We start from the raw sequence: 25035 nt of genomic DNA on the forward strand, positions 1-25035 counted from the left end.
GGTTCATATCTGCATCACTTCTCTGCTGCTGCTGCTGCTGCTGCTGATCATCAAACAGTGCATTAAACCTGTCACGTGCTGCAGCGCGCGCAGGTTAAAGCGCCAGGAGCATAGTCAGGAGACACTGGTTTCATTTTTTTTTTTTTGAGGTTAAAGTAAAAAAAGAAGAAGAAGAGGAAAAAAATACTTTCAGCTGCAGAGGCACCGGAAACAGCTGTGTTTCTGTGCCGGCTCCTACAGCGCGTGACCAAAATAGTTCCGACTAGAAACAAGCAAGAGACTGCCCGGTATGGAAGCCTAGTAGTGCTATATAAAATAAAGTAAAAATAAATAATACAAATAAAATAAATGAAGTAAAAATGAAAATAGAATAAATAAATTAAATAAATGAAATATAATAAAGTTAAAATAAAATAAAATAAAAATAAATATAATAAAACTAAATAAAATAACATAAAAAAGAAAATGAAAACAAAAAATAAGATTAAAAAAATGATAATAAAAATAAATTAAATTAAATTAAATCATTCCATAGGTTTTATCTTTTTATCAATTTTATTCATGCTTCTTTTCTCCTTTTATCTCTTTTTTAAACCTAATTTTAGTCTAACTTTTATTAAACTTTTTTCTTATTCTTTTTTTTCCTAATTTTTTAAAATGTCCTAAATATTTCACCCATATTTTCTCTCGCATGCATTGGTCTCACTTTTTTGTCTTTTAATTTCTTCTCTCATCATTTTTACTTCTTTTCTTTATTGTATCACTTGTTCTGTCTTATTATCAGCTTGTCAATCAACTGTGAAGCACTTTAAACTTCACTCACCTGTAAGAAAACTGCTTTATAAATAAAACTTGATTGACTGATTTCAGTATGTGGTGTGGTGGCATCATTTCTTATCACCTCTGGCAGACTAATAGTAATAAAAGAAGTAATATTGACTATATAATGGTGTTTTTATACCGTATATGCTCAGGGGAAGATATATATTATATATGTTGGATAATAACCGGTTCTGCCTCTACAGTAAAGTACTAGTACCTCAAACTGTACTACAGTAAATATATAAGTACCTCAAATTGTACTACAGTAAAGTATAAATACCTCAAACTGTACTACAGGAAAGTACAAGTACCTCAAATTGTACTAGAGTAAAGTACAAGTACCTCAAACTGTACTACAGTAAAGTACAAGTACCTCAAACTGTACTACAGTAAAGTATAAATACTTCAAACTGTACTACAGTAGGGTACTAGTACCTCAAACTGTACTACAGTAAAGTACAAGTACTTCAAAGTGTACTACAGTCAAGTACTAGTACCTCAAACTGTACTACAGTCAAGTACTAGTACCTCAAACTGTACTACAGGAAAGTACAAGTACCTCAAATTGTACTAGAGTAAAGTACAAATACCTCAAATTGTACTAGAGTAAAGTACAAGTACCTCAAACTGTACTACAGTAATATATAAATACTTCAAACTGTACTACAGTAATATATAAGTACCTCAAACTGTACTACAGTAAAGTACAAGTACCTCAAACTGTACTACAGTAACCTGCCTCTATACTCCCATCACAGTGGAGATGATGGTGGATGATAAACTACCTGCAGGTACCTCCACACTCTCTCTCTACTATCAGCAGCATCTTCAGCTGTCGGCTCATTTCACGGTTCGGCAGACGTCAGATCAGCCGTTAAACCGAGCTGATTCCCAGATAGCAAAATTCTTTTGGCCCATATCTGGCCCACACCTGACATGTTCATCCGGCCCACATACAGCATGGAATGATGGCACTTGGGCGGTCCGCTCATGTTTGCCAAAAGTGGGCCATAACCTAGCCATCACAATGCCAGATGTCAACCAAAAACACACCAAATAAACCAGTTCGGCCAAGACTGTCCCAAATATGTTTCAACAAAGGTGGGCCAAGTATGTTTCCTTATATGTGGGCCTCTTTAGGCTCACATCCGGATTAGTCATTACCATACTTGCCATATTTCGGCCAAAGATGGGCCATATTCGTTTTGTGATATTTGGCCCAAATGTAGCATTTACTACACGGGCCAGTTTAGGTTCACGTCTGTTTTGTCCGGGCCAGAAGAATGCCTACAGTGCCGGATCATTGCCTCAAGTGGCCCACATTCACATGCTATCTGGGTTACCACCCGGCCGGTTACCACCCGGCTGTACGACACACTCACAGCAAGTACCTGCAGAAAAACCATCAACTGCAGCTAAAGGCGAGACTGTTGAGACATGATTGGGAGTATATGCATGTAATTTAATATTTTATTTAACCCCCCCACACCCCCTCCTCCCCATTACAGTCAGTATACTCCCATGAGCGTTAGTCACCAGTTCCAGTTAAAAGAAAATGAATCACTGTAAAAAAAAAAAAAAACATTCAGTCAGTGCATGAATTAGTATTTTAGTATTTATTGGCTGTTTTCCAATTATTTTTAGATCATTTTTTGGTTTTGTAAGGTTTTTTTTACTCTACTGTTAACCCTTAAACAGACAACGTGCACCAGGAGATACAGACTCTTTAACCTTCCTGTTGTCCTCCCGGGTCCTTCCTCTGTCATTCCTTCCTTCCTTCCTTCCTCTGTCCTTCCTTCCTTCCTTCCTTCATCTGTCCCTCCTTCTGTCCTTTCTTCCTTCCTTCATCTGTCCTTCCTTCCTTCTTCCCTCCTTTCCTTCCTACCTTACTTCCTTCCTCCCTCCTTCCTTTCTTTCTTCCTCCCTCCCTTCCTTCCCTTCCTCCATCCTTTCCTTCCTTCTTCCCTCCATTCCTTCCTACCTTCCTTCCTTCCTCCCTCCTTCCTTTCCTTCCTTCTTCCTCCCTTGCTTCCCTTCCTCCATCCTTTCCTTCCTTCTTCCCTCCTTTCCTTCCTACCTTCCTTCCTTCCTCCCTCCTTCCTTTCCTTCCTTCTTCCTCCCTTGCTTCCCTTCCTTCCTCCGTCCTTTCCTTCCTTCCTTCTTTCCTTCATTCCTTCCTTACTTGAGGTGCAAATGACATAACTAGTAAGGTCTGTTTAAGGGTTAAAAGAGGAACTATTCAGGATCCAGTTCATGAGGAATTCAAAGGAGAGTAAAAAGCGTGACTACCAGTGGAGTGGCGATTCTAGACCAAAATTACCAGGGGGGCCAGAGAGGGGCCAACATGTTTTGAGCAGGCGGGGAGTTCCTGTCCTCTGAAATGAAGCCAACACAGAAGTAATTTAGAACTGCATTCTATCAAAAGGCCACCAGGGGGCGACCGTCTCTATACAAGTCAATGGAGAATTCACCAACTTCTCACTTGATTTCTAACCTCAGTAAACGTTTTCAAAATGTGTTTATGGTCTCAATCGCTAGTTTAAAGCCTTCTTCAATGCAGTATGATGTTCATTTGGGACATTTTGGCCTCCCTGATTTTATATTTGACGATAAAGCAGGCTACGTGGCTACGTTGTGATTGACAGGTTGATTGACCAATGTCCTCCAGATCCAGCCTCGCAACCAATCGCAGCCTCCCCGCTCCGCCGTTGGTCCCGCCCATACTTCCGTCTATGACTCCGCCTCATGCCCATATAAGTATAATCCGTGTTCTTTTTTTCCCCGGCATGCACCTGAAATTTTCAAGATGGCGCTGCCTAGATTAGAAACTATTGGCTTCCGAGCAGCAGTCCACAAACCAGGACCAATTCTACAGTGGTCCTGGCCCACCCTGGCCCCTGTCTAAAATCGCCCATGGTGACTACTGACCCTGTTCTCCCCTACTCTGAATATATGAAGCTGGAGCCAGTAGAAGTTTATCTTAGCTCAGCATATCGATCAGAAACGAGGGGAAACGGCGAGCTCGGCTGTTTCTCTGTGATCTTCAATCCAAACAAACAGAAAGTTGGGGTTTCGAGTTAATGAGCAGCAGGAAGTTCAAACGTCACCATGGTGATCGGTTCATTATTAACCCTCCGTTTTGACTGTTCCTTCTTTCCTTCCTTGCTTCCTTCCTTCCTTCCTCCTTCCTCCTTTCCTTTCCTTCCTCCCTCCTTCCTTCCTTCCTTCTTTCCTTCCTCCTTCTCTCCTTTCCTTCATTACCTCCTTCTCTATTTCTTCCCTCCCTCCTTCCTTAATTCCTCCCTCCTTTCCTTCCTTCTTTCCTCCCTCCTTTCCTTCCTCCTTCCTCCCTCCCTCCTTTCTTTCCTCCCTCCTTTCCTTCCTTCCTTCCTTCCTCCCTCCTTTCCTTCCTCCCTCCCTCCTTTCCTTCCTTCTTTCCTCCCTCCTTTCCTTCCTCCTTCCTCCCTCCCTCCTTTCTTTCCTCCCTCCTTTCCTTCCTTCCTTCCTTCCTCCCTCCTTTCCTTCCTCCCTCCCTCCTTTCCTTCCTCCCTCCCTCCTTTCCTTCCTTGCCTCCTTCTTTCTTTCTTTCCTCCCTCCTTTCCTTCCTTCCTCCTTTCATTCCTTTCTCCCTCCTTTCCTTCCCTTCTTCCTCCCTCCCTCCTTTCCTTCCTTCTTCCTTCCTTCCCTCCTTCCTCCCTCCTTTCCTTCCTCCTTCCCTTCCTTCCTTGACTCAAGGACAACAGGTGACCACATGCTAACTCATATAGAAGCATATTAATCTCACTGTGAGCCTGTTTCTTAAATAACTTGGAGGCCCACCAGTAGAAGGGAAGTGCTGAGAGATGTGAGTGATTAGATATCTGGAGCTCGTCTCTATTATCAGGAATCTTCTTCTTCATTTAGCTCTTCATACCGACCAGAGATAAGTACTTTAAACGAGCCTCTGAGCTCCACACAGAGACGCTGCTACTTCTAGAGAATCAGGAAACATCACTACATTAAAAACTACTCAGGTCCATCATTACAAACTCATGTTATATTATTAACTTCACGTTTTAAACACACATAACTTTATTAAATTCTACTTGGGAGCAAAAAAAAGTTTTAAAAAAGTCTGAATTAATGTTGCGTTATGTCTGTTGTATCTTATGTCATCTTGTGCTCAAGTATGTATATTTATATTTATATTGGACTTGAATATATTTTAGTTTAAACAATTAAAAAGTAAAGTAGTAACATTGGTAAAAATAAATAAAAAAGGTTGATTTTCTTATAATTTATATAATTATTTTTTTTATTAATTCTCTATATTGGACTTAATATAGCATAATACACAATAATACAACCTATATATTATATTAAATTAGTAAAACTGGTTGACTTAATTATTGATAAGTCTCTCTCTATATATATATGATATAATATAAAATAAAATAATATAGTATAATATTTTAAAATGTTGTTGTTATATAATATTATAATATTGTATTATACCAAATTTCTTAACTAACTTTATATTATGTAAAGTTGTATTATTTTACATTATATTATATTAAATGTAATATAGAGAGACAGTTATTATAAAAACAAGAATAAAAACATATTACGTACGTATTATGTACAAAAATACATTTAATATGAAGATATACTATTATTATATCATATTATATTTAATATTATATAGAGCCGCTAATACAATTTAAAAAATAATTTAATTGAATTTAATATTAAGTAAGATTATGTTATATTATATTTAATATACTATAGACAACAGGTAATGATTTTTTTTAATTTAATTCAAGTAAGATTATATATTCTATTCTTTTCTATTATATTATATTATATCATATTATATTATATTACATTACATTACATCATATTATATCATATTATAATGTTATTCTATTATATCACATATAAATTATATTACATCATATTATATCCAACATTATTTATTTCCTGTTTTAACCTCCATAGGAGCTCACGAGCCCATTTCTCGTTACTTTTCCAGTCTATGATAATAATGTGTGAATGTTGTGTAAAGTCCATGTTGAACAGTGTGTTCTCAATCACTACTCCTCCCACTCACACTGATCATGTGACCACCAGCACTCTCCATACACACACACACACACACACACACATACACACACCACTTCCTCAAACTGAGCAGTGCAGCCGTCCACCCTGCACGCACGCACTCACCGTCCCCCTTCTCTCTCTCTCTCTCATCTGCGGGAAACCAAGCCCTGTCCGCCGGCACACAGCAGCAGCAGGCCCCCGGTCCTGTGGAGGCCCTCACCATGGCAGCTTTGAGACAGAGCAGTAGCCTGACAGAGAGAAGAAGAGGAAGAAGAGGAGTAGTAGGAAGACACACTCTCTCTCTCTCTACCACGCTCACCTTTCTCCTCGCGCTGCTCACCTGCTGCGTCAGGTGCGCGTGCTGTGCCAAAACCAGCAACATCATCCTCATTCTCGCCGACGACCAGGATGTGCAGTTGGGGGGGATGGTGAGTATGACCGGAAGACACACGCTTAGTCACCTGTGTTATATCTCAAAAACACACACACACACACACACACACACACACACAGAGAGAGAAAGAGAGAGTTTCATTTCGCTTTAAAGACACTTTTACCCGCCGAAAAAAAAAAAACGCTCGTGCTGCCATGTGTTTATCATGTAGATCGTCCCTTTATGACTCTTTATGGTAGTTTTATCACCATATAATCTATTTAGCATAACACAGAAGCTTTAAGTTGGGCTGTGAAAGTCACACCCTTATACTGTGTGTGTGTGTGTGTGTGTGTGTGTGTGTGTGTATAAAGTACCTTATTTACATGTTAATCTTCTATATCAACACTTAATATCATTATGAAACACCTGAGATGCTTCCTCATACGTCACACTTATAATTAATGTTCCTCTCATGCCATATTGTTTCAGAGTTAGTAGATTATTATTATAATGTGGGACTTTAAGTTTTAAGGCTTAGAAATACTTCATATAAAGCAGCTTTATATCTGCAGAAACTTTGTAAATATGCATATATGGTCATTTAATATCATAGGCTTACTGTTTTTAGGTTAAATACTAGTAGGCTGTATGTACACGTGTCATTTTAAGCAATAACTTACACAATATACTGACATAATATACCAGTTAGCTTTAAAATCATCTAATAGAAATAGATATTAATGCACTGGAGCTTATAGTTAATGTCCCATTTTAACCCTAATCCACCTTAACTCTCTGCTATAAATGCAATAAAGCAACAATTCACCTCTAATTATAAGTTATTTATCATATATGTGACACATGTCTGATAGTACTACTGCTCTATAGGCTTTTAATTTGGGTTTAATTAAGTTATTTAAGAGAGAGAGAGAGAGAGAGAGAGAGAGAGAGAGGAGAGAGAGAGAGAGAGAGAGAGAGAGAGAGAGAGAGAGAGAGAGAGAGAGAGAGAGAGAGAGAGAGAGAGAGAGAGAGAGAGAGAGAGAGAGAGAGAGAGAGAGAGAGAGAGAGAGAGAGAGAGAGAGAGAGAGAGACCAAAGGAAGTGACAGATTAGAGGTGCAGAGTCAAGTGTGAAAAGTGATGCAGCAAATCAAGTATATATAAAGCGAGTACGACTGCAGCTAATGTTTATTTTTACTCTCAGTTTCAGTATCAGTTCATCTGTGTGTTAGTTTCTAGATTAATGATTAGTTTGGTTTTTAAAGCAGAAACGTCACATTAGTTATTATTATTTGTATTTATATCACTGTAAACTGAATATTATTGAGCTTTCACTGTTAATTTAAAGATGTTTTTTAACACTTTATGAACCAAACTAATCATTTAATCTAAAAAACATCTTTAAATTAACAGTGAAAGCTCAATAATATTCAGTTTACAGTGATATAAATACAAATAATAATAACTAATGTGACGTTTCTGCTTTAAAAATGACTCAAATCATTCATCAAAGTATTAAACTAGCTGCTGAACTGCTTCATGACTCAGCATCTAATGATTTCACCCTATTTATTACAACATTTAGCTCATTTATTTCTACTTTTAGGAGTTTTTTAAAGCGAATATGCTCCAAAATCTGTATTTCCAGTTGTTTAAATGTGAAGATTTACTAATAAAATGAGCAACTTTCACTATTTTATAACATTAGACCAAATAAATCAATAAATTATTAAAATACTTAACCCTCCTGTTGTCCTCAAGTCGAGGAAGGAAGGATGGAAGGAAGGAAAGAAGGAAAGGAGGGAGGAAGGACAGGAGGGAGGAAAGAAGGAAAGGAAGGAAGGAAGGAGGAAGGAGGGAGGAAGGAAGGAAGAAGAAAGGAAAGGGAGGAAAGAAGAAGGAAGGAAAGGAGGGAGGAAGAAGGAAGGAAAGGAAGGAGGGAGGAAGGAAGAAGGACGGAAAGGAAGGAGGGAGGAAGGAAGGAGGAAAGGAAAGGAAGGAAGGAGGGAGGAAGGGAGGAAGAAGAAAGGAAAGGAAGGAAAGAAGAAGGAAGGAAAGGAGGGAGGAAGAAGGAAGGAAAGGAAGGAGGGAGGAAGGAAGAAGGACGGAAAGGAAGGAGGGAGGAAGGAGGAAGGAAGGAAGGAAGGACAGGAGGGAGGAAAAAAGGAAGAAGGATGGAAGGAAGGAAGGAACAGTCAAAACAGACAGGGTCAATTTGACCCAGGAGGACGACAGGAGGGTTAACTATTATAAGACTTAATGCATGTGTTGATTCACTTATTAATGACTTTTATCGCTCTTATGGCTCATGTAATTGTATTTATAGTTTAATTTCAGAAGCTACAATAAAATAAATAATAAAAAAATAAAATTATAAATAAATTAATAAATAAATAGGGTTTGGAAAAAAGTTAAAGGGTTATTTTATTTTATTTTAAAAATCCCAGAATACAGATTTTTAATACAAATGTAATATTTTCTGACTGAATGTGTGTGAAAGCAGAAACTGTGGTGACATTGTGTAAATAACTTGTATAATAATGACTTTGCAACATTATTCTGACATAATAGTAGTTTTTTATTTTTTTATATATTATATTTGAAAACCAACACATGGGTGGACATGCTGCTGCTGCTGCTGGGTGGCTGGGTGGGTGGGTGTGGTAACGTTGCTGCTGCTGGGTGGGTGGGTGTGGTAACGTTGCTGCTGCATGTTGCCACAAATAGAAAGAAGAAGAAGAAAGTGAAGTCATTTCTGAGGCGTTATTCTTTCATTTTTTCAAATTGACCCCGTCTGTTTTGACTGTTCCTTCTTTCCTCCCTTCCTTTTTCCTTCCTCCTTCCTTCCTCCATCCCCTTTTCTTCCGTCCTTCTGTCCTTCTCTTCCTTCCCACCTTCTTTCCTTCCTTCCTTCCTTCTTTCCTTCCTTCCTTCCTTCCTTCCGTCCTTCTTTTCAACCTTCCTTCCTTCTTTCCTCTGTCCTTCCTTCCTCCCTTCCTTCTTTCTTTCCTTCCTTCCTCCCTCCTACCTTCCTTCTTTCCTCCGTCCTTCCTTCCTTCCTTCCTTCTTTCCTCTGTCCTTCCTTCCTTCCCTCCTTCTTTCCTCCCTCCTACCTTCCTTCCTTCCTCCCTCCTATCTTCCTTCCTTCCTTCTTCCTTCCTTCTTTCCTCCCTTCCTTCCTCCCTCCAACCTTCCTCCTTTCCTCCTTCCTTCCTTCCTTCCTTCTTCCTCCCTCCCTCCTTTCCTTCCTTCTTCCTCTCTTCCTTCCTTTCCTTCCTTGACTTGAGGGTTAAACAAAGAACTAAATAACAAGTTTAACTTTATATCTAATGTTGTTTTAACTATGGAATCAAGTTAAGACTTTTATTTGGTATTAAATGTGTCATAAAAAATGAAAATCAAATGAAACTTGATCGATTCATAAGAGGAAACTTTAAAAACAAGGAAATAAACAGACTTCTCATTCAGTTTAGTGCACGGTGAAGCTTTGTTATGTTTTCAAACAGAAACTAACTCATCATTGCATCATATATTTTTTTGCCGAGTTACAAAGTGAAAGGATTTAGTGGTTGAGGGAGTGTTTGTTTGTTTCCCTGAATGTTACGCAACACAAACACAGGACTGATTTAAGGAGGAACCACAAACCTTCATTAAACCAGCTTTAATTTAGTCTCAGCAGCTTATTTTATATATATTATATACTTTTGGTTTGTCAGTATTTGGGAGATGAAGGATAAAGAACAATGTCATGTGATTATTTACTTTATTTCTACATGTGTGTTTAAGTTCAATGACCCCAAATAAACTAAAGTAAACTAGCTAATCAGGATTTTGTTTTGTCCTCAGAGAGAGAGAAAGAGTCTGTCATGTGATTATAACTGAAAGGCTTTAGTTTGCATTTTGGGAGGAGGTGCTATAATGATAATTCATAATTTGCATGTGTGTGTTGTTTCTATTCTGCAGACTCCTATGAAGAAAACGAAGGCTTTAATCGGAGAGGCAGGAGCAACATTTGTGAACGCTGTGAGTATGAGTAAGAGTTTTTTAATGGAAATCATGCAGATATATTCCAGTAGAGCCCTAAAATATAAATATAGAGCTATAAATGTGCATTATATATCCACTTTAAGATCATTTAGAAAGCTTTAGGAGGCTCACACTGCTCACAAAGTAAGAACATGAAATATATTTACTCAAGTATATTTTCCTTAAGTACACATTTACACAAGGTTTCCACTGTGAGCCACTTTATACTTCTAGTTCATAACATTTCAGAGGGAAATAATGACCTTTTTTTTACTCCACTACACTTATTAGAGAGCTTTTAGTTAATGCTTACTTTGCATATGAAGCTTTTATATTAAAAATATGATGAATTCATAATAAACAGTGTGTTTTTAGAGATTAAAACAGTAGTGTGACCCCTTACTAAGAAAAGCAGTGTGTAGTTGAGAGCGTTTATTGTGTTTAAAGGAGATGTATTGTGTTATTTATATACTGTTATTATGTAGGATACTAATCAGAGTCATACTTCCAAAGCGTACAGATTTAAGAAGTTGAACATTTCAGAGTAAAGAAGGAGAAAAAGAAGTGAAATCCGTAGCCAGGGGACACTTTAAGTATAAGGTGGTTGCTAAGGTGTTTCCATGGGGGCTTCAACCTGCTCTGAACACTTCGTTAGCAACGACCATCCATTCCGGAATCTTTGTTGCTAAGGCGGTTGCTAAGGTGTTTCCATGAGGGCTTAAAATAAAATAAAAAGATTAAAAAGACAACAGAAAAGTAAAATAGATGAAGTTGATAATAAAAGCTGGACTGAAACTAGGTTAAGAAAGAGATTAAAAAGACAAAAGAAACAGACAAATAAAAATTGATAAGGAGATAAAACTATAGAATGATAATAATAAGATGAAGTAGATATAAAATAAATAAATAAAAAATTCATTTTTCTGATGTAAGGTTTCTGATGACTTTCACTTATAATGGAGTATTTATAAATTGTTGCATTGCTTCTTTAACTTGAGTAACACATGAATACTTCCTCCAGCACTGTATACTAACATGTGATGACACACAATGTTGAAATTTGTCATCTTTTTCTCCCCTCCTCCCCCCTTCCTCCCTTCCTCCCCTCTCTCCTCTCCGCTCTACTCTACTCTTCCCCTTTTTTCTTCTCTTATCTTCCTCAATCGTTAATCTCACTTCCTGTTCCTGTGAAGTTTACAGTCACGCCGCTGTGCTGCCCGAGCCGCAGCAGCATCCTGACGGGTCGATACCCTCACAACCACGAGGTCAGGAACAACTCTGTGTCGGGGAACTGTTCCAGCGCTCTGTGGCAGAAAGGACCCGAAGCTGAAGCCTTCCCAATCTACCTCAGCAAACAGAAGTACCAGACGTTCTTCGCTGGGAAATATCTCAATCAGGTCTGCACACACAAGCATTTAACCCCTTACATACTGTACTGTTCACCTGTTCAGGGTCAAAGTTAACTCATTATTTACATTTGACAGCTGAAAAAGCACCATATACACATTTCTTCTAGCTGGATTTTGACGCACAGTTTACACAAATGGAAATAAAATGCATCTTTTTAAATTTTAGTGCAACTGATACATAAGTCCTTGTAAAGTCAATTCATTGATTTACTTCTAAACATATTATACATGTTGGAAAATGGTTACAGAAAACATGTGAAAAGACTGATAACTATGCAGTACTGAATTGTGGAGATTGAGCTTGAACTGTTTCTCCGCCTCTCATTCCCTTCCCTACTATATGAGACCAAGAGTCCTCTCTCCTCAGTGGTTAACCTGCCTACATCTAACACTACTACTACAGTCTACAGTTAGCCAGTTAGCCAAGCTAGCCGCCGAGTAAGCCACTGAGCTAGCTAGGTGATTAGCATAAACCCGCCCCTGCTGCTGTAGAGGTATAAATACATTCAGCGCACACTACTGCTAATACAGTCTACAGTTAGCCAGTTAGCTGAGTTAGCCGCTGAGCTAGCAGCTGAGCTAGCAGCAGAAAGCTCTCAGACCTAGCGTCCATGTTTCTGGTAGAGGTGGTGACTTTGATTGACAGGTGACACTTGGTAGGGGGCGGGGCTTCAGCGAATTCGGTGGCCACGCCCACAGTGTTTGGGAGCAGAGAAAGAGGCTGATTTTTACACAACTTTGAAGCCTAATTTCATATATTTGGTGATTTTTTTTAATCATTCAAATTTGGCAATATAGTGCAAATTAAAACTTAAAATGCTTTAAATCATAATAATAAGCACAGGAGAAAAAGAGAAGTGTTAATGTATTCTGGACCTAAACGTTTCAGTGATTCATAAACCAGTAGCAGAACTTTAAAATCTATAATAAAATATATGATGAGAATCCTCCAGCACTCAAAATCATGTGTTTCTTCTTCTTCTTCTGTCTTTCAGTCAGATGTTATTTTGCAGAGCCGTTGTGACAGGCTTGTGATTGGCTTCAGACGAGCTGTGATGTCACAAATCCTGCTCATAGTTAAAATGAAACTCTGCAAAATAACATCTGACTGAAGGAAAGAAGAAGAAGAAGAAGAAGAAGCAGTGTGATGTTGGAGATCTTGTGATGTTTGTGTGTCCAGCAGGAAAACTTATGAAATCTACTTCCTCTTCTTCTTCTTCTTCTTCATCATCATCCTCATCTTCATACAGCAGTAGCAGACTATATTAGTGCTTAGCCATTGTCTTTTAAATCAATAATATTTTTGGAGGACACGTTTAGATGGAGATGTTTAAATAAAAACATATAATGCTGCTGCACCTTCATATCTAAGCTTTATAACCAAATTCTTTTCATTATCTATTAATCATTTAATTTATAAAACCTTCAAAAACGGGCAAAAACATGTTCTTCAGTTAACTTGTTTTGTCTGACAGTAGCCTAAAATATTATTTTAATTTGAAAAACTACCAAAATGATCATCAGTATTTCTTGACTTGACTTTCTTTACATCTGACTAATAATTTAAACTCTATTTCACTGTTTGTGTCGTCAGTACGGGAAGAAAGAAGCAGGAGACATCGGCCATGTCCCACCCGGCTGGGATCAGTGGAACGCACTGGTGAGCATCTCAAATACACACACAGACACACACACATACACATACACACACACACACACACACACATACACATATAATAATTAATTGTCACAACTTTTGCCACTTACCTAAAAATCCATTTTCCCAACTGGGGACACAACTTTTAACCCCAATCAACTCGTCTTAAGTCTGGTTCGTGTCCCTGAATGTGACCTAAATCACACACACACACACACACACACACACACACACACACACACACACACACACACACACAGAGAAACTAAAGACACTGAACAGAGATTCATTCACTTTCTATTTCAAGCTAAGTGAAACCTAAACACACTATAAATACAAAATTTAACAAAATAAAAGCACGTATATGAAAATATGATTGCTTATAATATTTTTTTGATTTTTTTTTCTTTTAACCATATGATTGTATGATTGCACACACACACACACACCACACACACACACACACACACACATACACATACACAAACACACACACACACATACATACACACATACACAAACACACACACACACATATACATATACATACAAGTACACATACACACACACACACACACACAGTCAGATGGACACACACACACACACAGTCAGATGGACACACACACACACAGTCAGATGGACACACACACACACACACACACACACACACACACACACACACACACACACACAGTATTTCTATATATTTTTTAAAGTGTTAATTGTCACACCCTTTGCTGTGTGGATGCAGGTTGGAAACACACACACACACACACACACACACACACACACACACACACACACACACACACACACACACACACACACACACACACACACACACACACACACACACACACACACACACACATTACAGTATTACAGTATAACCTTTTCTGTGTGGATGCAGGTGGGAAACTCTCAGTACTACAACTACACGCTGTCAGTCAACGGCAAAGAGGAGAAGCACGGAGACAGTTATGAGAAGGATTACCTCACAGACCTCATAGTGAGTACCACGACATGTGATCGGCCGTATGTAGTCTGCACGTTACGACATCTATAGGAGAAAAACCTCTGAAAGTGTCTGAATCAGCTGCTGTCTCAAGTCTCTTCTTTTTTACGTGAGAGTCAGCAGAGTTTAAAGTTAATCATCAACAGCTTTCATAGTTAGAAACACAAAAACAAGATTACACTTAGAAAAAGTAGTTTATTCAAGTGTACTACCAGTATACTTATTTTATACTAAAACTGAGGCAGTATACTTGAACTTTTTATATACTATATTTTATATACTTAAGAATAGCATAGTGAAGTATACTTGAAGTTTCTCCCTTCCTTCCTTCCTTCCTTCCTTACCTTCCTCCCTCCCTCCTTCTATCTTTCTTCCCTCCCCCTACCTTCCTCCCTTACTCTTTTCCTTTCTCCTTCCCTCCCTCCTACCTTCCTTCCTTTCTTCCCTCCTTCCTTCCTTCCTTCCGTCAGGTCCTCCCTCCCTCTCTCCCTCTCTCTTTTTCCTTCCTCTCTCTTTCCTCCCTCCCTTCCTTCCTTCCTTCCTTCCTTCCTTCCATCTTTCCTTCCTTTCTTCCCTCCTTCCTTCCCTCCCTCTCGTCCTTCCTTCCTTCCAGCTTTCCTGTTTGTCTTCCTTCCTTCCTTCCTTCCATCTCTCCTTCCATCTCTCCTTCCTTCCTTCCTTCAGTCTCTCGTTCCTTCCTTCCTTCCTTCCTTTTTGTCTTCTCTTCCCTCTCGTCCTTCCTTCCATCTTTCCTGTTTCTTCCTTCCTTCCTTCCATCTCTCCTTGCTTCTTGTCTTCTCTTACCTCTCCTTCCACCCTTCCATCTCTCCCTCCCTTCCTTCCCTCCTCTCTTCCTTCCTTCTTCCCTCCCTTCCTTACTTGACTCGAGGACAACAGGAGGGTTAAAGTTTTACTTTTATAAACTTAAAAATGTTCCAGTTTAGTCTGAAGAGGAATTAAATTAGTAAACTTTCTAGTACACTACAAGTACATGGTCCGTAGTATACTTGCTATACTGATACTTACACTCAAGCATACTTAATAAAATGAACTTCAAGTATACAACTTTTAGCTATAAGGGTAATTTAAGTTCATTTTTATCTCTGATTGAGTGTTAACAGTCAGGTTTTGGAGCGTTTTAGTGACTGAACGTGTCTAGTTTCATGTTTTCTTCTTCTTGGTTTATGATCCGTCTCGTGTTAGGTGTGTCGCCACGATCAGCTGACAGATGAGTGTTTTTCTGCTTAACCAGCTGTTTTCCCGCCCTGCTTTTAAATATAGTTGGGTTTTTTTATGGGAACTGAACTCTTCCCCTTATTGCTTTGCTCTGCTGGCTCGTAATGACTTGCAGTGTTAGTATGACAGTGTTAGTGCTTTTATGAGCAGTAAAAGACAATAATAAATTACATATTCGTGAAAGGCTTCTTCTAGATTTAGTGTTGTATATCTATAAAGTTTTTTGGGACTTGGAAACAGCAGAGAGTGAGATATCCTGACTTTATTTTAATTAAATTTAACAAATAATACATAATAATCTAAATCCTGACCCAAATATCCAGCACATACAGTACTTTTGTTTCATTTCATACCTTTTTTACCCTATTTTTTCAGTTTTTTTGACCTTTTTTAATCTCTTATTACTACTTCCACCCCTAATTTACATCGATCGCAGGAGAATTTCACATCATAAAACTATAAATGTCTCATGGATGTTGAAATAAGAGCTAGTTCAACATATTAACTTTGTACAAGTTGACTAAATGTGGGTGTAGCTGTTGGCTTCAACTGGACAAAAAACAATTAATGCAGCTTTAAATTGAACAAGTAATGCATAATAATCTAAACCCTGACCCTAATATCCAGCATATACAGTACTTTTGTTTAATTTCATACCTTTTTTACCGTCTTTTTGACCTTTTTTTAATCTCTTATTACAACTTTCACCTCTGACTAACATCGGTTGCAGGAGTATTTCACATCACAAAACCACAAACTTTCCATTTTGCTTGATAACAAGTTCAACATATCAACTTCTTACAAGGTGATGAAATGTCAGTGTTGTTTGTGCAGCTGCTGACCCTGAAAACCCCCCCATATACAGTAGCTTTAAAAGAACCTGAATTGAACTGTTTATGTGGGACAATAGTGTTTTCAAAATGTTTATACATCTTTTATACCTATTACAGTAAATCTATCGCTGTGAGATGAAGATGAGATTGAAAATCCAAAACTGATTATTAAAAAAAAAACACTTTTTGTGTACTACACTACTTGTGTAACACGGATATTTACTTTCTAGACCAGGGGTGTCAAACTAATTTTCAATCAAGGGAAGGAAGGAAGGAAGGGAGGGAGGGAGGGAGGGAGGGAGGGAAAGGAGGAAGGAAGGATAGAACCAAGGAAAAGATGGAAGGAAGGAAGGAAGGAAGGGAAGGAGGACAGGAAGAGAGGGAGGGAGGGAGGAAGGGAGGATAGAACCGAGGGAAGGAAGGGGGGAAGGAAGGAGGGAAGGAAAGGAGGAAGGAAAGTTAGAACCAAGGAAAAGAAGGAAGGAAGGGAGGGAGGGAGGAAGGAAGGAAGGAAGGAAGGAAGGATAGAACCAAGGAACAGAAGGGAGGGAGGAAGGAAGGAAGGGAAAAGAAGGAAGGGAGGGAGGGAAGGAAGATAGAACCGAAGGAAGGAAGAAAGGCAGAAAGGTAGTAAAGTGGGCCGGATTAGACCCCTCAGCGGGCCGGTCCTGACCCACAGACCTCATATTTAACCCCCTGCCTCCAAACTCTAGTGATGAGAAGTTTCACTATTTCTTGAAGCAGCTAAACTCATTCAGGCTGTGAGAAGCTTTAATTTAACGCAGCGTGACTCAACATAATAACACATATTTGTCTCGTTGTAATTACACATCGTTGGCTGATAACTGCTGACAGATGCAGAAAATCACCACAACCCTCCAGTTTCTCCCCGTTCTCACACTCACACACACACACACTGTTATTGTCTCCTGATATCTCATCCTATAATCTGTGTTTTTTAATTAAATGTGAAATTCTGCATCATTGCATTCAGTCTTACCTTTTTTTTTTCTCTCTCTCTCTCTTCCAGACAAACAGGTCTCTTCACTTCTTGGACAACATCAGCCCTCAGCATCCGTTCTTCTTGATGCTTTCTCCTCCCGCTCCTCACTCTCCCTGGACGCCAGCGCCTCAGTACCAGAAAGAGTTTGGAGACGTTAAAGCTCCTCGAGACGGCAGCTTTAACAAACCGGGGAAGGTTTGTTCACGTTTATACTAAACATGATTTAATATGGAAAGATCAGAGGTTAGAAATAGAGAATAAGCCATAGACTGTATAAAAGAAATGGACGTAACATCCGTGACGTCACCCATTGGTTTGTGGACTGCTGCTCGGAAGCCAATAGTTTCTAATCTAGGCAGCGCCATCTTGAAAATTTCAGGTGCATGCTGGGAAAAATAAAAACACGGATTCTACTTATATGGCCATGGGCGGAACGGGGAGGTTGCTATGGTTACGATGGCTGGATCTCGAGGACATTGGTCAATCAACCTGTCAATCAGGACGTAGCCACGCCCTAATGCATACCCTGCTTTATCGTCACATATAAAATCAGGGAGGCCAAAATGTCCCAAATGAACATCATACTGCATTGAAGAAGGCTTTAAACTAGCGATTGAGACCATAAACACATTTTGAAAACGTTTACTGAGGTTAGAAATCAAGTGAGAAGTTGGTGAATTCTCCATTGACTTGTATAGAGACGGTCGCCCCCTGGTGGCCTTTTGATAGAATGCAGCTCTAAGTTACTTCCGCGTTGGCCTCATTTCAGAGGACCATAACTCCCCGCCTGAGAAACTATTAAACTATACGAACTACACACTTACTCCAAATGTCATCTGTACATTTTGGAACTATGACTATGTTTAGTATTTAATAACAGAAAAACTTAATATGTATATACTTAATTTCCCTTTCCCTTGTATCTCCATTTGTTTGCGTCTTTCAGGACAAACACTGGCTGCTCCGTCAACCCGTCAACCCAATGCCAGACAGCTCGCTCACCTTCCTGGATAATGCCTTCAGGAAGAGGTATGACTGCTAAACATTTAATTGACGGACCGACAGACTGCAGGGTTTCCAGCAGAAAATGTTAGTGGGGGGGAGTATTTGTTAATGGAGTGGACTAAATACTATAATAATGAACATAAAGCAGAATTTTCACCTTCTTGTCAAAAAATGTACACTCTGAGCCGGTTAGCCTGAAACTTGTTGCTATAGTAACGTCACAGTTAGCCGTCTCAGTTAGCTTGAAACTTGTTACTATAGTAACGTCACAGTTACCTGTTTGAGGATTAACGTTGTTAATGGTGACATCACATGGGGCTGTTTTCATTAGTTTTTCGGGCTCCGGTGTTTTTTTCTGAGCAGGTTCTGCCTCAGACGATGTAGATTTATGTTTTAACCAGCGGTCTGTGTTTGTTTCCCTAAACTTAATATATCACTGTTAGCTTGTCTGTTATGCTAGCGGGAGGTACAGAGAGAGCGACAGGTGTGTTCAGGGTCGAAGTCAGACAGTCGGACACAGCGGTTCCGGCAAGTCTGAAATTCAGGCACTGCATATATTTTTTTTATTTTTTTATTTTTTGAAGCAGGTTCTGCCTCAGATGATGTAGATTTATGTTTTAACCAGCGGTCTGTGTTTGTTTCCTTAAACTTAACATCATTGTTAGCTTCTCTGTGTTATGCTAGCGGGAGGTACAGAGAGAGCTACAGGTGTGTTCAGGGTCGAAGTCAGACAGTCGGACACAGCGGTTCCGGCCGTTCTGAAATTCAGGCCCTGCATTTACATATTTTTAATGTTAGTTAAGGCGGCAGGCGTGTGCTGTAAAGTGCTGTGGGAAACCCTGTACTAAGATTACAATGCTTACTTCTTTAAAAAAAAAAGTCCGTTTCTTATCGTTGTGTGCTGCAGGTGGCAGACGCTGTTATCTGTGGACGACATGGTGGAGAAGCTGGTGAAGAAGCTCGGTGACATAAAGGAACTGAACAACACTTACATCTTCTACATGTCAGATAACGGCTACCACACAGGTCTGAAGTCTGTTATGATAAAGGACAAGTTCACAGATTATCTTAAAACAGCAGTCAGGTGTCCATATGTAAAGAAGTCTGTTATACTTCTTTCTCTCTCTCCTATTGTCTGAAAATCTAAATGTCTAAATTGATCTAAAACACAAACTCTACAGCCTTAAAAACAGAAGATATTCAGTTTTTGATCATTGCCAGCTGGGAAAACCTCATCAAATAGAAAAATGTCTGCTTAGTTTATAAGACTGTACATGGTTTAACTCCTCTTCCTCCTCTTCCTCCTCCTCCTCAGTCTGAGTCAATATCTGACACATTTACAGTCTTTTTAACATCAGATTCCCTCTTAGTGTTTCCTTTTGAGCTGTGGTGGAAGTATAGTAACACAAAGACACTGTAACATTTCTTTCTTTCTTTCTTTCTTTCTTTCTTTCTTTCTTTTTCTCCTTTTTCTTTCTTGCTTTCTTTCTTACGCTTTCTTAGCTCCTGACTGTTGCTTTAAGACAGAGTTAGACACTTCCTGTCTGTGCTGTGTCACATCTTTAATCTTCCTCTGTGTTGCAGGTCAGTTCTCTCTGCCCATCGATAAGAGGCAGCTGTACGAGTTTGACATCAGGGTTCCTCTGATGGTCCGCGGGCCGGGCATCAAACCCAACCAGACACTGCAGGTCACAATCAACCCTTAACTACACACACACACACACACACACACACACGTTTTACTGACATGTTTCGTGACTCTTTCAGGCTCCAGTGTTGAACATCGACTTGGCTCCAACCTTACTGGACATTTCCGGCTTAAACCTCTCCACTGTGAACCTTGATGGACAGTCTTTCCTCTCTCAGATGGTCAGTATCTTTCCTTCAAATTGACTTAACATTTTTCCAAATTTAACCTTTTTCATAGTAATTATTTATGCATCTCTTCCTGTTAGGCTCCTTCACTGCGTAACGGCACCGCTCGTCCCTTTTTCCTGGTTGAATACACCGGAGAGGGACATCCAACACCCGACCCCGCCTGCCCCAAACTCGGCCCCGGACTGTCTGTGAGTACAAACTACAAGACCAGACAATAAAATGGCAACTATTTTAATAATTGAGCAATCATTTTAGTCATTTATGAAGCAATAAGCCAAATATTTGCTTGTTGCAGCTTCTTAAATGTGATGATTTGAAGCTTTTTTGTGTTTATATATGATAATAAACTGAATATATTTAGATTTTTGACTGTTTAATAGACATAACAAGACATTTGAAGGAGTCACCATCAGCTTTAGGAAATTATAACTGATATTTTTCACAATTTTCTGCCTTTTTTATGGACAAAATTGTTAATTGCTAAGGAAAGTAATCATTAGTTGCAGCCGTCTTGATTTGATAATGACTTTGAAGTAATTTATGAAGCAAAAATGTCAAATATTTTACTGGTTTCAAAGAATTACAGAAATTATAACATATATTTTTACACAAATTTCTACCTTTACTTAAAATAAAACAACTAATTCATGGTGAAAATGATGATTAATTGGAGCCGTATTAATAATCAACCACTTTAATAATTATTTGAAGTAATTTATAAAGCTATAGTGACAATTGATGATGATTTAATAAACTGATTCATGCAGAAACCATCAGTTGCTCATCAGAAAATGAACATTAATACACATGCAAAGCTTTAATCTGTAAAAGCAATGCCTAAAAAAATACAACACATTGACAATACTGTGAATTTGTGGTTGCAGCACTAACTCTCTCTCTCTCTCTCTCTCTCTCTAACACTTTATTTTCACCAGCAATGTTTCCCAGACTGCGTGTGTGAAGACGCCTACAACAACACCTACGCCTGCGTCAGGACTCTGGACAGCGGACACAACCTCCAGTACTGCGAGTTTGCAGACAGCGAGGTACGAACGCTACTCTGCTCACTACAGCAGTGAAGACTCATTGATGAAATATACGGATTTATTAAGGCGAGGGAAAGCAGATTTATTAGTAAAGCAAAGACAATTCAAAGTGCTTTACTTCAAACATAAAAATGCATTAAGACAGGATGTGTCATGAGTGTCTTTAGCTGTTATATTTATTTTATGTGTATTTATCGTCTGTAAGGGAAGCTACTAATGCACTTAGAGTCCATAACAAATTTCCCCTATAAAGTACAATAAAGTCTATTCTATTCTATTCCATTGTATTCTATATAAAAGCAACACATGCCAAGATAAAAAAAAGATGTTTAAATATGATTAAAAGGGGTTACATTGGAAATAATATGAAGCTAAAATAGAGTAAAGACAGTAAAGACAGATAAAAACAGGAGAATAAGAAGTTACAGTGCAGTGTGAGATATATTAACCCATAAAATTTGGATTTAATAAAGAAGTATTCACACACACAAGTGAGAGCTGCAGATATGTGGAGCATAAAATGTGAACGTTGCTTCTCCAGGTTTAGTTTTGACTCTTGGGGGCTAAAAAAAATAGACCTGTCGCAGATCATCTGAGTATGACGGAGTATTAGGGCCAGACTAAAATAATTTTTTTTTTTGGAAATTATAAGAATAAAGTCGTAATAAGAAATAAGAAATTGCTTGTTTTGTGGAAGAGGAGCTTAATGGTAGTGGTTGACTGCAAGGCTATCGCTGGTTACATCTGCTACCATTCATACCACTTTATTCTCCTAACATTATGACTCTTTTTCTAGTAATATTACAACTTTATTCTGGATATATGATGACTTTATTCTTGTAATTTCCAACATTTTATTTATTTATTTTCCCTCTAAGTATGGCCCTAATACTCCGTCGTACCTGAGAGATCTGGATGGTTAAAGTCCAATGCTTATGTGTATTTATTCATCTCAGCCTCTCTAACCCAACTGTGCATGCTCTCAGTGTCAGTATCAGTTTCCACCGAAGCAAACAGCTGTTAAATACAGGTTGAAGTGTTAAGTGCATGTTCTCTCTCTCTTGTTTGTGTCCTCAGTCGTTTGTCGAGGTGTACAACCTGACCTCCGACCCCCACCAGCTGGAGAACATCGTGAAGAAGGTTGACCCGGCCGTCCTGCAGGTGATGAACCAGCGGCTCATCAAGCTGCAGTCCTGCGTGGGCGACAGCTGCCGCGACGTCAAATGATAAAAGACGAAGAGGAGGAAGAAGAGGAGTAGCGTTGAGTTTACACCTTTTATTAAGCAGCCAAAGACCAGACTCATCATACTGAGAACAGAAGAAGAAGGAGAGGAGGGGGGTTGGGGTTGCTTTATGACTGTCTCACCACCAAACCAAACCAAGTATGGTAGCTGGTAAGAAGTTTTTCACAGCAGACTTTTTTTTTTTTTTGACACCTCACAATAAGAAAAACAAAAAGGTGTGAATGATGATGATGATGATGATGATGATGATGATGATGATAAAGTGATGCTTCCTGGTTTTGTGCATGCTGGTTCACTGTCACACTATCAGGACTCACTGATTACACTGATTCACTATCATTATTATTATTATTATTATCATTATTATCATTAATTACCTGCACTTTCCCGTCCAGAAGTCATGTGGTAGAGGAGAAATATTGATGCAAACTGAGAGAATTAACTGGTAAACTGTAGATTAGAGCTGTAACTAACAATTAGTTTCATTATTGATTAAAGTGTCTGTTATTTTCCTGTTTAATCAGTTTGTTTTTGGCACATAAAATGCTAAAAAATGGTCCCAAAACCAAGATGGCATCCTCAGATTTTGTCCACAACTCAAATATATGAAGTTTACTATCATAGAAGACTAAATAAACTAGAAAATATTCATATTTGAGGAGTTGGAATTAAAAAATATGGACTTTTTCTTGACACAAATAGTTACTGATGCACTTAATAGTTGGTAGCTAATGAAGTCATTGTTGCAGCTCTAGTGTAGATGAACAGTTAAAACCTCCATCCTGCTCTCTATAATCACCTATAATGAGTTTTAAAGCAGCTAAATTCACTATATAGATGTTTCTTATTTGCATATTTTTCAGTTTTTGCAGGTACGAGTGTGAAATTTGATTGCTTTAATGCAGTGAGATCGGCTTTACTGACATTTAAAATGAGCATCACACACACACACACACACACAGATAAAGGGTTAGGGAATAATAGGTTTGTCATTCAAATACAGTATTTATGCTGCTTCTGCGTCGTGTTCTGGTAACAGATGCTTCGGCTGTACTTGAATGTTATCGCTTGTTTTAAAAGTCAGTAGAAGATCTCGCTGCACAGCTGTTGATTTAGTCCGACGAGCCTTTGAGATCGTAGAAAATAACGACTTCATCTGCAGCTCAGCTCTTATTTATGAGCCAAGATTGAATATCATATTGGTTTCATGTCACCAATAATAATAAACATGTTCTGTTTATTATGAAGAGTTTAAAGGCACATTAAAGTGTTTAGAAACTGCTACAAAGACTAATAACAGCGATTTATTGAGCATGCTTGCACAGAACTACTCTCTGGAGACTGAAAATGTGATCGTTACCTCGTGATCATTTGAGTTGATCAAGTTAAATGATTCAACTGGCAATTTTTATTTATTTTTTCTTATTATTATGCAAAGACGACTACCACCGATCATGTTTTCAGTCTCAGGAGAGTAGTTCTGTGTAATGCATGTACCGTAATGTTCACAACCTTTTAAAGAACTTCACTGCAAAGTTAAAGACGTTGTGATGTGCAGCATAACATTAAAGATGCTATAGACAGTACTGCACATGCTCAGTAGCGTCTGCCTTACACAGAACTACTCTCCAGAGACTGAAAATGTGATCGTTATATCATGTGATCATTTGAGTCGATCAAGTTAAATGATTCAACTGGCTGTTTTTATTTATATTTATATTCTTCTTCTTCTTCTTCTTCTTCTTCTTCTTCTTCTTCTTCAAAGACTAAACACAGCGATCATGTTTTCAGTCTCTGGAGAGTAGTTCTGTGTAATGCAGACGCTACTGAGCATGTGCAGTAATGTTCACAACCTTTTTTACTTTGCACTGCATCATGAAAAAAGATGAGGTTGTGATATGTAGCATAACATTAAAGAAGCTGTAAACAGTTCTGCACATGCTCAGTAGCGTCTGCCTTACACAGAACTACTCTCTGGAGACTGAAAGCACGATTGCAGTTATTAGTCGTCTTTTGTAGCCACTTTTAAACAAACTAACACGACAAAACTCTTTATAATGAAGGAGCATGTCACCCAGTGCAGCGATGTGACTCACTGACATGCTTTTAATAGTTTTTTGGGCAACAACAGAAGAAATACAGCCTTTCCATATGATTGTACATGCAGTATTTGAAACAGAAAGTAGTGTACAGGCTTCTTTACGCCATGATTTGAAGAGAAGTAGTAAGTTATATCAAGCTTTGCATACACAGACAATACTCCAGACATGATGATTTATGGCCAATATTAAAAAATTATAGCTGTATTGTTTAATATGTGATTGCAGAGAGCAGGACGGGGCAGATTTTAGGGCATCTCGGCCATTAAAAGTGCAGTTTTCCCAACTTTACACATCAATTATTGT

General features: G+C 38.6%; 1 protein-coding gene across 1 annotated transcript; it reads left to right on the forward strand.

The window, feature by feature from the left end:
- Positions 1–6001: 6001 nt before the first annotated feature.
- Positions 6002–22883, forward strand: gnsb (glucosamine (N-acetyl)-6-sulfatase (Sanfilippo disease IIID), b). Its single transcript, XM_053340564.1, has 13 exons — positions 6002–6332; positions 10242–10301; positions 11498–11701; positions 13308–13373; positions 14281–14379; positions 17485–17652; positions 18404–18486; positions 19370–19488; positions 20047–20150; positions 20230–20331; positions 20418–20528; positions 21276–21386; positions 22464–22883. Exons 1-13 carry the CDS (start codon positions 6126–6128, stop codon positions 22611–22613), a joined length of 1584 nt encoding a protein of 527 aa, XP_053196539.1. The 5' UTR covers positions 6002–6125; the 3' UTR covers positions 22614–22883.
- The last annotated feature ends 2152 nt before the right edge of the window (positions 22884–25035 follow it).

This window comes from Scomber japonicus, chromosome 19, assembly GCF_027409825.1.
Source record: "Scomber japonicus isolate fScoJap1 chromosome 19, fScoJap1.pri, whole genome shotgun sequence".
Lineage (NCBI taxonomy): Eukaryota > Metazoa > Chordata > Actinopteri > Scombriformes > Scombridae > Scomber > Scomber japonicus.